The sequence below is a fragment of the Pipistrellus hanaki genome, assembly GCF_964339955.1.
Source record: "Pipistrellus hanaki genome assembly, contig: scaffold_112, whole genome shotgun sequence".
NCBI classification, from domain to species: domain Eukaryota; kingdom Metazoa; phylum Chordata; class Mammalia; order Chiroptera; family Vespertilionidae; genus Pipistrellus; species Pipistrellus hanaki.
The window spans coordinates 29,585-44,431 of record NW_028182225.1 but is presented as its reverse complement, the minus strand read 5'-3'; the positions used below and the strand labels follow the sequence as shown (position 1 = coordinate 44,431).

The following is a 14,847-nucleotide window of genomic DNA, read 5'->3' as shown; positions in this document are numbered from 1 at the left end:
GAGGGGTCTGCTCCTGCTGTCTGCCCGCCTTCCTGCCCGCTTTCCTTAGAGCACAAGTGTCAAACACAAGGCCCGCGGGCCAAATCCAGCCCGCCAGGCCTTGCAATGTGACCCGCACCGCGCTGTCATCACTGCACTCCGCTGTCAGTTTATGACATTGTCAGTTTATGACTGTTCAGTAAACCATTCGGCCCGCGATTTAGGCTGGATTTTAGATTTTGGCCCCTTCTATGATTGAGTTCGACACCCCTACCTTAGAGGATCACTGACGCCCGGGAGTCTGGGCGCCCGGGGGTGCGTCTAACAGGAGACCGAGGACTTGGGGACGCGGGTCTGGGGGCCTTGCTGGAAGAGGTGGCACCGGCTTTGACCTGAGGCTGGAGGAGGCCAGCTGTGAGGGAGAAGCCCAGGCGATCTGTCAGGACTTGGGGGTTGGGCATGGCGGGCGTGGGGGCGACGGGCCCTGAGAGCTGAAGGTGCCCCGGGGCGCCCTGGCGGGCGGGCTGGGACAGAGCGCACTGCCACCTTCTTCAATACTCCCCTGGCTGCAGTGCGGAGGCCGGACGCCAGGAGGCGGCAGTGGACGCAGAGCCCCGGGCGGGGGCTCCGCAGGAAGGAGGTGGGGGGTCGGCTGGAGGCCTGAGCAGCGCAGGCTGAGCGGAGGTCTGACTGCGGACACACCCGCAAGGGGCAGGGGGTCCTGGGGGTAGAAGGCGGGGCGGTGATGGCAGTGGGAGCCAAGGCGGGCTGGGGCGATCCACAGAGCGAACGAAGGAGTGAATGAAGGAGGGCCCCCCCACCCCGCTTCCCGAAGCCCGGCCTCCTCCCGGGCGCTGGCCGAGGTGCTGAAACCGCGGCGCCCGCGACTCTGAGCCTGGGCCTGGGCCTGGGCCTGGGCCTCCGGCGCGAGGAGCTGGTCCGGGTGGGCAGCGGGCAGGAGGGCAGTGGGCTGGCTGAGTGACCCATCTCCAGAGGCAGGCCTGGCCCTGCTGGCCCCTCTCTCTCCCCCCGGGACAACCCTTTCCCTCAGGGACTGAGGGCTGACCATCCTCTGCACCTGCTCCTGCCCCGGCCCTTCGGAAGCTCCCAGGTCACACCCTTCAGGCTGGCGCCCAGGAGAGAGGACACAGCAGAACCAGGGGTGGTAGCCTCGGGGCAGAGCCTGGGGTGAGTCTCGCAAGTTACTCCCTCACTCCGTGCCTCAGTTTCCTCATCTGTAAAATGGGGCTCAGGGTAATACCCCTGGCGGATGGGACTGCCCGGCAGCAGATGCCCTTGAAGGAGGATTGGTATGGTGACAGCACCCCGTCCCGCTGACACCTGCCCTCAGCGCTGCGGGGTGGGGGCAGGGGCACAGCCTGAGCAGGGTGGCTTCCCTTCGAGGCTCGCCAGGCTGTGGCCGCCGGCTGCTCCCCTAGGCACCCTACCCCACCCTCCAGGAGCGGTGTGACGGGCCTGGTGAGCGACAGCCCTGGGAGCACCTTAAGATGAGGGCGAAGGTCTCACCCGCCCACCTCAGGGGCCGAGGATGGGCCATACCCAGTGTGGTCCTGGCTCGGGGCCTCGGGCACTCACTGTGCGGCAGCCTGGGCACGCCGAGCCTCCCTAGCTCCTCCCCAGACCCTCCTGCCGTTCTGTTAGACACCGCAGCACGGCGGGAAGGAAGGTCCCCCGGAGCCCCGCCCCCCTCTCCCCTCTCCCCGGGGCAGGGCTCTCTCAGGCTCCGCGTCGCTGCCGGAGAGGGGCCGGTCATGGGCACATTGTGTTTGGGGCGACTTTGCAGAGCCCTGGTGTGTTTTTAAATTCCTCACCCGCGATTATTTGAGATCCCCACTGGTTTTTAGAGAGCGTGGGAGAGAGAGGGGAAGACAGAGAAATATCGATGTGAGAGAAACACAGCGATGGGCTGCCTCCTGCATGCGCCCCAGCCAGGGTCTGGGCCGGGAGGAGCCTGCACCGGAGGTCGTGCCCTTGACCCCAACAGCGCCCAGGACCCTCCAGTCCGCTGGCCGGAGACCAGCCCTGGCTTTGGACCTGTGTCCACTTTGTCCATTTCCCTCCGGCCCAGGTTCCCACCGTCGCAGTGTGACTGCTGCCAGGTCTCCTCCCATGGGCACTGTGGGCGCGTGGGGTCCCCTTCCCAGCTCCCCATTTCCAGGCTGGAAGGCCGGTTCCTTCCTGGAAACTGGCAGGGTAGGCCCAGGAGGGGCTGACTGCGTGTGGAGTGCATGTGTATGTGCGTGTGTGTATGTGTATGTGTGTGTATGTGTATGTGTGTGTATGTGTGTGTGTGGGGGGGTCCCGGATGTCCCCGGCAGGTGGGGAGGGGTAAGAGGACTCTCTCCCCAGGCCTGTGCAGGAACCTGACCCTCCAGCCCCGTGTCCCCTGCCCTCCCCAGGTGTCGCCAGGGGCTGGCTGGGAGGCGAGTCCAGCTGTTAATGGGTCTGAGCTGGGGGGAGGTTCGCCTCAGTGCTCAGGGCCTAGATTTCCCTGGGGGCAGCTCTGGGAAATTAAATGTTCAAAATGGCCCTGTGATGCTTTAATCAACCTGCTGAGACGCGGCGGCCCCTCCCAGGGCACCGGGTCCTGGAGGGAGGCCCCTCCCCCAGGCTCGGGCTCAGGGGCGGGAGGAGAGGGGGTCGGGACAGGCTCCTGGGTGCCAGCGGCAGGAGGAGGGAGGAAGGTGTGGGCCCAGGTTGGCCTCCAGGAGCCTAGCTCCTCCCAATCCAGACCAGAGGGGCCGGCAGGGGCGGCGGAAAGGGGCAGGGAGGAGGGAGAATGAGGGGACCTCCCTATGGCTTGTCCTGATCTCTGCCCCAGGCTAGGGGTGGCACTCGCTCCTGACCCAAGGCTGGGGGTGGGAGGGGGGGAACTCTGTGGCCCAGGATGTGTTTATGATGAGCTGGTGTGTGTGTGCGAGGGGGAAGAAGGGAGGTGGGGAGCGGGGAGGAGGGGGGTGTGGAGATGCTGTCACTTGGGGGAGTCAGGGGAGGATCCCGGTGAGTAGGGGCGAGGTAGGGAGGTTCCATGGCCCTCCCTAGGGGCCAGGACGGGTGCAGCCATAGCACCCAGCCAAGCTGTCCTGTCCTGACCTCCGGCGCCCTTTCTCAGTCTTCTCTGCGCCTGGCCTTTTACGCACAGGCCCCACCAAGGCCCAGCTCCCCCGGGAGTGTTCCCCGACCCTTCGCTCCCCACACCTTTCCCCGGGCCTAGTTTATTTAGGGGACCCGCCGCTATGCTCCGCTCTCCCCTAGCAGGCGGCTGGCGCTCTCCGCCTGTGCCCGCAGGGGGCGCCTGTGAGCACAGGAGACCGGCGGGCACAGCGCGCGCAGCAGGAGCGGGGTCCCGGCCTGAGTGTGCAGCCGGGCAGGCAGCGCGCCCCGCTGGTCACTCCGACCTGATGTGGCCGCGCCAGGAGCCTGGGCCGAACCCTCGAGCCGCAGGGATTCGCGGGGCGGCCCGAGGGTCCGGGTCCAGGGCTGCAGGTGGCGGCGGGATGGGGTTTTGGAGTGTTGCACAGCTGGGCAGAGGTCCCACTGCGCTGCTCTGGGTCCTGGGGGCGGGTGTGTGTGTGTGTGTGTGTGTGTATGTGTGAGGCGGGCCTTGGGGTCCCTAGGCCGAGGCTCGGCGTGGTGCGGGGCTGACAGGGGCTGAGTGGGAGCTCAAGGTCACTGTGCTCCGGACACGTCTGCAGGGCCTGGGACCCGGAGGCCCGGGGACTCCGGGACTGATTGGAGGGGGTGGGAGAGCGAAGGGGAGGGGGACGGGCATGCGATACGCCCCCTGTCGGCAGAGGCTTCCGGCGCCCCGCTCAGCAGCGCGCCCACCGCCCTCCCGGAGCCGCGGGGCCGGGCACCAGGAGGGGCGTGCGGGGCGGGGGATGCGGACCGGCGGACCCGCAGCGAGCGCGGGCCTCGCCCCTCCGGCTCCCGTCCTCGGGCGCGTGCCGGTGCCTGGCGCGCCGCGGGCGGAGGGGGCGCTGTGGGCCGGCGGGCGGGGCGGAGCGCGGGGGCGCGCGGCGCGGGCGGAGGAGCGGCCTGGCGGTGGCCGTGCGCTGTGCGGGGGGGCGGCGGCGGGCGGGAGGAGGCGCGGCGGCGGCGGCGGCGGCGGCGGCGGCGGCGGCGGCGGCGGGCGGAGCCGGGAGGAGCCGGGAGCCTCCGCGTGCTCCGCTCCTCATGGCGCTGCCCGGGCCGCCCGAGCAGCCCCGCGGCGCGCCCCGCCGGGCGCCAGGCCTGCTGGAGATGGGGGCGCTGTGCCTGGACTCGGAGATCGTCCTGGGCTTCACCAGCCACCTCCTGCGGCGGCGCGCCAAGGTGAGGGCGCCCGCGGCTCAGGGCGCGGCGCGGGGACGGAGCTCCGGTCCGGGCGGGGGGCTCGGGCCCGCGCCCCCCATCGGTGCCGCCCGGCCCCCGTCCTCCCGGCTGCGTCCTGGGCCGGAGGCGGCTGGCCCGGGCGGGGACCGCGGCGCGGGGACTCGGGGTCCCGCCGCGCCGGGCTGGGCGGGCGAGGCGGGGAGACGGAGGCGGCTCCCCGTGCCGCGTGCACCCCGGCATCTGCGGGGCTGTGTCCTGGCCCTGGGGACCCGGGTGGGCTGGGAGCGTGTGCTCCCCCGAGCGCCGCGGCGGTGCATGTGGGCGACCGAAGTTGCGGGTGTGGCCCGCCCAGGTCTTAGGACGGGGCTCCGGGCCGGTGTCTCCAGGAGCGCATGTGGGCACCGAGTGTGTGTGAGTGTGAGTGTGTGTGTGAGTGTGTGTGAGTGTGAGTGTGTGTGTGTGAGTGTGTGTGAGTGTGTGTGAGTGTGTGTGTGTGAGTGCGAGTGTGTGTATGTGTGTGTGTGTGTCTGTGTGTGAGTATGTGTGTGTTTGTGTGTGTGTGAGTGCGTGTGTGAGTGTGAGTATGTGTGTGTGTGTGTCTGTGTGTGAGTATGTGTGTGTGTTTGTGTGTGTGTGTGAGTGTGTGTGTGTGTGTGTGTGAGTATGTGTGTGTGTGTGTGTCTGTGTGTATGTGAGTGTGTGTCTGTGTGTGAGTATGTGTGTGTGTGTGAGTGTGTGTGTGTGAGTGTGTGTGAGTGTGTGTGAGTGTGTGTGTGTGTGGGTTGGGGGCCCAGAGCAGGGGGCGGTGCTGTCAGCAGGCAATGGGGTGGGGGCAGCACAGTGGTGGGGTGTCCGGGCACCGGGTCCGGTGCTGCTGCCGCCTGTTGTCCTCGGCGGGGCTGTGTGGACACGGAGCTCCCGGCCAGGCTGGGCGGTAAGGGGCGGGAGGCGGTGGCCCTCACTGTGGCGTGGGGAGCCCCTGCCCACAGTGTCCGCCCCCCACCCCCCGCCGCGGACAGGCCGGAGACCCCTGGGACGCCTCTCCGGGGAGCGCTCTCAGCAGAGGGGCGGGGGCGGAGCCAGGGAGGAAGGCGGCTCCGGGGGGCGCGGAGAGGCGAGCGCCGCCCGCGAGCGCGCGGGTCTCTGTGCGCGGGGAGCCGGCCCCCAGCCCCGGCCGGAGCGCTCCGCGCCCTGGAGCGGCGGCGCCGGCCCCGCTCCAGCCCGGCGGCCGGCAGGGGGCGCTCGCGGCACGGGAAGGCGGCACCCGGCCCGCCCAGCCCGGCCGGGTTTCGGGCGGACCGGAGCGGGGACCGGGACCCCGCCGCCTGGGACGGCGGCCGCTCCGCGGGCTGAGCCGGAGCGCGAGCAACTGGCCGAGCTCAGCGCCCATCTGCCGGCCGGCCGCGGACAACAGGTCCCGCGCAGCCCGGGCCGCCGCGCCCCGCCCCCCGCGCCCCGGGCGCAGCCCGCACCCGGCCTCCCGCACCCGGCCTCTCGCACACGCGCGGCCGCAGACACGCGGGACCCGGGACCCGGCCGGGGCAGCGCACGCCGCGGAGTCACTCGCCGCGCGTGGCCGGCGCCACGCGGAGTGCGTGCACCGGCTTCGCAGGAGGAGGCGGCTGGGGCTCTGGGGCCTGGGTTCGGCCCCTCCTCGTCCCGCCTCCTCGGTGACTTGGGAAGACCTCCCGGGCCGGGGCGCGGGGCGTGCGCTGCGCCTCCGCGGAGACTCGCAGACCCCGTGTCCCCGCAAAAGGGCGGGAAGGCGCCGGGGCGGGCGCGTCCGCGGGTCTGAGAGCGGCCCCGCCCGCCCCGGGCCTCGCCCCGCCCAGCCGGCCCGGCCGGAGGCGGTGGGGTCCTGGGGCGGGAGGGGCGCGCGCGGGGCGGGGTCCCCTCTCCTCCCACCCCCCGGCCCAGGGCAGGGGCGGGCGGGCCGTCCTCCCAGCGCCCCGCCCCCGGCCCCGCCCCGGCCCGGCCCGCCCGCCGCCCGCCGCCCGCGCGCTCCCCGCCCGCCACTCCGCCGCCCGCGCCGCCAACTCCGGAGCGGCCGCGGGCCATGGGGGCGCCGCCGGGCCGGGGCCCGTAGCCGCGCGCCCGGACGCCATGGGCAGCCGCGGCGGCCCCCTGTGCGCGGCGCGCCCCGCGGTACGGGCCGGGCCGGGCCGGGCGGGCGGGCGGCGGGCCGGGGGCGCCGCGGCGCAGAGTTCCAGACCCAGAGGCGGTCGCGGGGTGCGGGCGCCCGCTGGGGGCTGCGGGGCTCCTGCTGGGGGCTCCCCCTCCGGGCCCCTGGTGTGGGCGGCGGGCCCCAACTTTGCGGAGTGTCCCTGGCGGGCGGGGGGGGGGGGCGGTCGCGCCGGGACTGGGGTCCCCGAGCCGGGCTCACGGCCCCTCCGCACTCACTTCCCGCAGGTGGCGGAGACAGGCCCGGCCCGGGAGCCGCCGCAGCCCCTGGACCTGCCCCCCGGCAGGAGGCGGCCCGCCGGCCCCGCGCAGGACCCGTGCGGCAGCCGCCCTGCCCCCGAGGGCGCCGGGGCGGGCGCCGAGCAGGGCCACGCGGCCGGCGGCGGGGGCTGGTGCCGCCACTGCCACACGAAGCTCGCGGAGCTCAAGCGACAGGCCTGGAAGCTGGTCAGCGGGCCCGGGACGCCCCTCCGGGTATGTGACCCACCGTGCCCGGGTGTGGGCCGGCCCCTTCCCTCTGGGCCTCAGTTTCCCCGTCTGCAACCTCCTGTGGGAGTTGGGGGGTGGGTGGGGCGGGGGGGGGGCGTTGCTGCAGCTGGAGCCGGGTCAGTCTGGGGGGAGAGGGAAGGCGAGGGCAGGGACTCCCCCCAGGCGGGGCAGCTCCTGCCCTGCCAGCAGCGCGGTGTCCGGGTGATGGTGCCCTGGAGGCCTCTGTCCAGGGTCTGGAAGTTGCACAGCTGGGGCAGGAGGCTTGGAAAGAGAGGGTTCTCCCCCTGCCCCCTCCCTGCCTGGCCCCTCCTAGCTCCTTGGATGAGAATTGTGTGTGGGACACGCCAGCCATCTGGGAAGTGAGGGGCTGGGCCCCTGGCTTCCCCAGGCTTGGGTCTTGGGGTGGGGGTGGGGTGGGGGGCACCCTGCAGTCAATGGGCTCGCCGGGCCTTGGAAGGAGCGGGACTATTGTTCGAGGAACAATGCCCCCGGAAGTTGGCGAAGGGAAGGTGGGGGTCTGCAGAGGAAGCCCTTCCCGGCCTTCAGCCTGGGACGGAGGCCGGGCCCCAGTGAACTAAATATAGCTCCCCCGGAGGCCGGCGGGGCGTGTGTGTGTGTGTGTGTGTGTGTGTGTGTGTGTGTGAGAGAGAGAGAGACCCCGGAGTCCCCGGTGCCTGTGTGTCCCTGTGTGTCCCTGGTTGGGCAGGCCCCAGAGGCCTGCGGGGTGTGTGTGTGTGTGTGTGTGTGTGTGTGTGTGTGTGTGAGAGAGAGAGAGAGAGAGAGAGAGAGAGAGAGAGACCTCCGGAGTCCCGGTGCCTGTGTGTCCCTGTGTGTCCCCGGGGAGAGAGAGAGAGAGAGAGAGAGAGAGAGAGAGAGAGACCTCCGGAGTCCCGGTGCCTGTGTGTCCCTGTGTGTCCCCGGCTGGTCAGGCCCCTGGAGCAGGCGGGGTGTGTGTGCGTGTGAGACCCTGACTCCCGGAGTCCCCCGTTCCTGTGTGTCCCTGTGTGTCCCCACTGGGCAGGCCCCTGGGGCAGGCGGGTGGGGTGAGTCTGCCTCCTGCCCTGGGCTCTCTCAGTGGCAGGGGGCGGGGCCCTCGCCCGTCCTGGGTGGGCCGCACTCCCCCTCCGCGGTGACGGGGTGAAGCGGTGCCCAGCGCTGCCCAGGAGGCTGAGCCGGGCTGAAGGGAGCTGGCGGCCTCAGGCCCTCCGGAGGGCGTGCTCAGGGCACACTCCCAGGCCTGTCTGCCCCAAGCGTCCTGCCAGAGAGGAGGGGCTTCTGACGCAGCGGCTTTGCCTGGGCCCTGGGCCCCGGGCCAGCTGGTCCAGGGCGGGGGGTTCTGGTGGAGAGAGCTGCAGGCCACACCAGCCACTGGTCAATCCCAGGGTCCCTGGGGGGCGGGTGTCTGGTGGTCTCTCTCTGCAGACCTCCCCCTCCCCTGGCCGCTCCTGAGATCAGCCTTCCACACTGGTACGCCCCGGTGCCAGGTGGGTGCACCCCGCCCCTGCTCGTGGCCTGCTCACCGCTCACCCACCTCCCGCTCACCCACCAGGCAGACCGGGGCCCCAGGCTTTGTTCCTGCTCTGCAGCCCCTCCCCCGTTTCCTGTGTCAGGCGGGCAGCTCAGGGGCTGGTCTGGGAGTGCTGTCCACCCTGCAGGGTGCTGTGCGGGGCAGGGGGGCCCCTGTCCGCTGTTCGTCTAGGGAGGAGGGGGCAGGGCCACGGCCAGGGGGCGCTGAGGCACCTGGGCCACGGGGCCTGGGGGTGTGTCCCTGTCCCGCTGACCTGCAGCCTGCAGCCCGGCCGGCCTGCCCGGGGCCTCCTCAGGGAGGCGGGAGCGGGAGGCGTGTCCGGATGGACGGACGCACACGCAGCTGCCGCCGCTGGTGGGGAGGGAGGGCTGGGCAGCGGGAGGGGCGGGCCAGCACACAGGCCTGCTTCTAGGAGTTCCCTGGGGGCCTGGCGCGTCTCCTCAGGAGATGACTTCATGAGGCCAGCGCTCAGCCCAGGGGGCCTGTCAGCTCGCCGGGTCCCCGGTGTCCTGCGGGCTGCTGGGCTCCCGCTGCGGGGCGGCCCGAGAGGCCCAGGCTGGTCTCGGGGAGACCCCATGGGCCCCGCCCACCCTCCTGCCAGCACACCCGAGACCCTGGGCCTCCGTCTCCCTCTCTGTGCCCAGGACACAGGGGCATCCGCCGGGCAGGGCCCAGCACAGGCGGCGGCACCCCTGGCCCTTTGATGTGGCTGGAGGGTCTGTGACGGGCCTTTGGGGGCGAGGCGGGGCGGGCGCGGGGCGGGCGGGTGGGGGTGTGGATCAGAGTGGGCCTGGGTGCAAAGCCTTTGTCTCCTGTGCTCCCCGCCCGGTGCTCTCCGCCCGGTGCCTGCCTTGGTTTCCCCTTTGCCCCGGGGCAGCTGACCGCGGCAGGGGACCCAGGCCCTCTGGCCGCCTCTCTGTGACCTCACAGCACAGAGTCTGGGCCCCCACATGCACCCAGGCTCCCCCTCCAGCCCTTCCTCCTGCTCTGCTGAGTGCACCCCAGGGCAGCCCGGCCAGTCCAGCCCTCCCCCCCCCCCCCCCCCCCCCCCCCCGAGCTGCAGCCTGCTCCTGGCAGCATGGGGGCGGGTCCTGGGGGATCTGGTCCAGCTGCCACCCAGATGCACCCTCCTGGAGGCGGCTCCTCTGGAGCCCCGAGCAGTGACATCCACATCCGGCACAAGACAGGCGAGGTGTCAATACAGGTGCTGAATTGATTAGCGTCCCCCTGGGCAACGCGATCAATTCTCATTTAGATCAATTCTCATTTAGCGCTTTCGGGTCTCCCTCCCCCTCCCCCTCCCCCTCCGGGGTCTGGCAGGGGTCTCGTCCTGCTGCCCCGAGGTGCTGGCTGACCTGGCCTGGCCCTGGGGCTGGAGGCCAGGCCCCTCCTCCGCTGGCTCCGGGCCTGGCCTGGGGCTGGCGGTCCAGCAGCTGTCCGCTCCCCGGAGGCCTCCCCGGCCTCTCCACGCGCCCACTGCGGTTTCACCGGATTTCACCGGGGCGTGGCTGTGTGTGTGGTGGGGGGTCCTGGGCCTGCCGTCTGGTGGCTGTGGCCCAGGTGGGCAGGGGCGGCAGAGCCAGCTGGCCCTGGCCGCGTGCTGCCGGGCCGGTCAGCGTCCCCGCCCCCACCCCAGCTGCTTGGCGTCCGGCCTGAGCTGCACCAGCTCCGGGGACCACCCGGAACCAGGGCCGCGGGCCTGCCTTCGGCTCCGGGGCACCCGCCGAGCGGGTGCTGGCAGGCTCAGCAGCGGAGGTGTGAAGGGCGGCTCCCGGGGCTGCCGGGCAGGCTCCCAGCTGGCAGGGGACCGGGTGACTCAGCTGAGAGGCTCCGGGCTCCCAGGCCACTCGGGGGCCGGCCCTGCCTGGAGCGGGGCAGCTGGCCAGGCCCTGGCTTCCCCACCCGTGTGACCTCCGCCGGCCCCTCTCCAGCTGGGCCCCGCGTCCCCGGGACCCACCTTGTCCCCGGCTTCCTGTGCTCTCCTCATCTGTGGCTGGTCCCGGGCCTCGGGGTGAGGGCCGTGGGGGTGCCCTCTGGGCCTCAGCCAGGGCGGCGGTGGGGCCTCGGAATGCCAGGCGGGCGGGCGCTGCCAGGAGCTGGGTTCTTGGCCCAGGAGCCCAGCTGCCGTCGGCGGTGGGCTGAGCAGGGACCTGGGCTCTGACAGGCCTGGCTGTCCCTCTGCTGAGAGGAGGAGGTCAGGGAGGGAGGTCACCCCTGAACCTCAGGCTGCTCGGAGCCTGGCCTGGGGTTTGGGGATTTTTTTTCCGTTGTTTTTTGGGAAGAGTGTAGGGGAGGGAAGAGGGACAGAGAGGGAGAGAGGGAGAGAAACATCGATGCGATGCGAGAGAGAGACACATGATTGGTTGTCTCCCACACGCATCCCATCCTGACTGTGGCCCGGGATTGAGCCTGCAATGAGGTCCATGCCCTGGACCAGGAATGGACCCTGAGACCTGCTGACGCTCTAACCGCTGAGCAGCCAGCCAGGGTGAGCTGGGTCTTCTCTTAAATAGCAAGGAGTCTAGTTTCCATTTTCCTTTGCTGCCAGGAGGCTCACAGCTCCACCAGCCACGGCCTGTCTTTGTCCGTGGCCTGTCTCAGTGTCCGTGGCCTGTCTCTGTCCGTGGCCTGTCTCAGTGTCTGTGGAGCCCGTCCCTCCTGCTGGTGCTGATGAGGCTGTGGCCGAGGGTCCTGTCTTTAGTCCGTGCTGGGTCCCCGGAGCCGCCGCAGGCTCTGCCCAGGAGAGTGTGGGCACCATGGGTGTCCCCTCCTTTGGGGGAGGGGTGGGAGCTGATGCTGGGTCACCCCTGGTCAGGGTCCAGTGGCAGCGGCCGGGCGCCCAGGCCGGTCCTCCTTGTCCCCCCCAGGCTCTGCGCCCCGGGCCTCCCTCCCTCTCTCCTCCCCCCCGCTCCCCCGCACTGCCGCTGCTTCCGGGGTCTCAGCCTCAGTGAGAGCAGGTCCTTGGACTGACTGCCCCGGTTAGGGGCGCCCTCACGTCTGTGTCACCCGCGGCTGGGTGGCTTGAGGGCTGTCTTGGAAGTGCCTGGTGCTCTGTGGGCGGGGAGCGGCTCAGCCAGGCGCGGGGGCTGGCGGGTTCAGGGTGTTCATGCCCAGCGCCAGGCCAGGCCGCCGTGCCAGGCACTGGGCCTGCCTCTCGCCCGGCTCAGGGTGTGGGCTGCAGGATGGCCTCCCAGGGCCAGGTCCTCCGGCCCCCTCGGTGCCAGGCCACAGCCCAGCACCGGCTCCGGGACCCCACCAGCCCCATACCCTGGGCCTGTCCAAACCAGGGTGCGTCGGCCAGCCATCTCAGCGTGCCCCCCACCATGGCCGCCCTCGGCTCAGCCAGCCCTCCCGGCTTGTCCCTGGGGTCCGCTCCTTGGCCCCATCCCTTCCTCCGCCTCCTACACTTTGAGCTCCAACTCTGCTGTGTGGCCCGAGCCAAGTGTCAGCCTTTCTGAACCCCCATCTGCCAAGGGGGCATGCTCCAGGCAGCCAGCAAGTGGGGCAGTTCCCAGGGGGGTGGGTGTCTGAGGGGCCGTGGGAGCCGGGGGCAGCCTGGCGGTGGGTGATGGGTGGTGCCAGCCCCGGTGGAGGGAGTCTGCTGATGCCATGTCAGACGGGGTCAGGCTCACACCCCGCGCCCACGGTGCTGGGCTGAGGTGAGTCTGGTGAGTCCAGGCCCGAAACACGCCGAGCCCTCCCCGGAGCGGCGGGGTCCCCGGGAGGCCAGCCCCTGCCCCCTCCCCCTCCTCGTGAGGCCTGGGCTCTGGCCTGCAGCTCCGGGCCTTCAGTGCATGGGGCAGAGGACAGGGGCCCCATTGAGGAGAGGGGTCTCAATGCACCAGTGTGAGCCCTGCGCGCCCGGCCGGCTGGCACAGGGCCGTGGGGACGGTGCTGGTCAGTGCTGGGCGGGCTGGGCGGTGCCCCCTGGCAGAGAGGGAGCCTGGGTCAGCCCCGGGCCCAGGCTGAGGGGCTGGGATGTGGGACAGGGCGCCTGGCTGTGGGCAGGGCGGCCGCTGTGGGTCTCTGGGTCCGTGGAACCGGCCTCGGGCGGGCTGGGAGGGAGGTGAGATGCCGGTGGGAGGGAGGGGCCGGGGCCACAGGCAGGCGGTTTCCAGCTGGAAAACTGAGCCCTGACCCCTGACCTGCCCCAGCCCAGCCAGGCTGCACGCGACATCGGAATGTCCTCAGGCCTGGGCAGCAGTCAGGGGCGGGGCTGGCCGGGGCAGGGGTCCTTCCTGGACCTGTTGTCAACTCCGGAAGCAGCGGCTGCGGGGTCACTGCTGGCTCTGCTCGCTGTGCTGGGGGGAGGGGGGAGGGGGGCAGGGGCTGAGCTGGGGGGGAGAGGCAGGGGCTGAGCTGGGGGGAGGGGGGCAGGGGCTGAGCTTGTGGGGAGAGGCAGGGGCTGAGCTGGGGGGAGGGGGGCAGGGGCTGAGCTGGGGGGAGGGGGGCAGGGGCTGAGCTTGGGGGGAGGGGGCAGGGGCTGAGCTGGGGGGAGGGGGTAAGGCAGAGGGGCTCCCGGGGAGGACCCTAGCTTGGACCCAAGCTCACCCCCACCTGCAGGCTCACCCCCACCAGGGAGGGGCCCTGGGCTCGGGCACTCCTCCGGGCCGGGCACCCGGACCGTTTGCCCCCCAGGGGCCCTCCCTCTGGGTTCTGGGGCCCCCTTTCTAAAGACGGGGTGCCGGGATGGGAGAGGGTGTGCCACAGCCCTGAGGTCTCGGGCTTCTCTGAGTTGGGGAGCGGACCCCTCTATCCCACTCCGTGGCCTCGGTGGGGTGTGGTCAGCTCCAGGGGCTGACGGGCGGGCGGGGCCGGGCTGGAGGAGCGTCTGGCCAGCTGGGAAGATGGAGGGATCAGAGCAACTTAGAGAGCCAGGACCGGCTGGCTAGCACGGTCACTCAGGGGGCTGGCTCCCTAACACCGGGTGGCCTGGAGGTAGGGGTGCACGAGGCTTAATTGAATCAAATTAAGAAAAACATTCTCAAATGCGAGTGAGATATCTGCTCAGTCAGGTCACAGGGAGGAGATGAGGAGTAACATTTGCAGCGGTGATGACTTTTTCTGAGGTGCCGGCCTCCTGGGGGGTGGGAGTTTGGGGGATTAGGGGTGGGGATGGGTGCCGGGCCCACCCTGCGGGGCACTGCCCGGCCTGCCCGGAGGCTCAGGGTGGGCTCACATGTCCCAGGCAAGTCTGGGGGGGGCGCTCTGAGTGTGGCCTGAGACAAAGCGGGAGAGCTGGCCCTCCTAGGGCCGGGCCATAGCCAGGCCTGCAGCCAGGGGGGCCGTGCGGGGCTGGGCTTTGATCATGCCCCCCCCCCCCCCCCCCCGTGCCTGAGGCTGTCAGGGAAGGGCTGGTGGGAGCCGGCGGGGTGTGGGGAGACCAGGCTGCCCGGTCTGTCTTTCTGTGACGGTGCTCCCCACTCTCCAGGGCCTCTGATCAGTGCCCAGGCCTGGGGGGCGGGGCCTGCTGACAGCTGCTGTCTGAATTCCTCACACACAGCTGGGGGCGGGGGCGGGGGTGGGGGTGGGGGCGGGTGGGTGTGCTGCTCTGGCTTCCTGTCGCCTCCCCCGTGCCTGGCGGCTTGCGGTGGGCTCCCGGGTCAGCGCCCCGTCCTGCCTCCTCCCGGTGCCCTGTGGAGGGGGGCTGGGGCTCCCCTAGGGGCCGAGGTCCCCGAGACAGGCCGCGGCCGGGAACAATGGCTGCGGGGCCGGCGGGCAGGGGCTGGGCCGCCTTTCAAGTCGGGTTAATGGCTCTAGCAGGCACTTCCCCTCGCCCAGCCGCCACCGTGCCTCCCGCTGAGTGGAAAAACCAGAGTAATCAGAGCCAGGACCTGGGAAATGGGGGGCGTGCCGCGTCTGGATTCCATCTGGGGCCCCAGCCATTTCCATGCTCCCCCCCATGCTCTCGCCCCCTCCTGCCTCTCCCCACGGCGGCCGCAGGGAGGGCCACTGCTCCCAGCCAGGCTCCCGGCTCCCAGAGGCTCCGGCCCGGCCTCCCAGGCCTCCCCGTGGCCCGGTCAGGCTCCGAGGGGGGTGTGTGTAGGGGCCCTGGGCCCTCTGTGGCCAGCAGGGCAGCTGGGCTCGCGGGCCATCGCTCGGGGGTGTGGCCAGTGGTGAGCAGGGTGCCTGCGGCCAGGGAGGAGGGAGGCCGGGGCTGCGGTGGGGGGAGGGCCCGGGGCCCCGGGTCCGGGCCAGGGGCCGGGTGGGCCACGAGGCGGCCAGCTGGCCGACTGGGAGACGGGCCGCCTTCAGGATCCGTCTGCTGGGTCAGCGCCGGGAGGGCCCGGGTGGGCGTGGCCGTGTCTGCTGGAGGGTCTGCCTCGGCCGGGCCC

General features: G+C 71.5%; 1 protein-coding gene across 1 annotated transcript in view; it reads left to right on the top strand.

The window, feature by feature from the left end:
* Positions 1-6,308: 6,308 nt before the first annotated feature.
* KIF26A (kinesin family member 26A) overlaps positions 6,309-14,847 on the top strand; it is a 29,142-nt gene continuing 20,603 nt past the window's right edge. Inside the window, 2 exon segments of the mRNA XM_084907474.1 lie at positions 6,309-6,459; positions 6,724-6,969. Of these exon segments, the coding sequence (XP_084763600.1) occupies positions 6,418-6,459; positions 6,724-6,969 (288 nt within the window). The 5' untranslated portion in view covers positions 6,309-6,417.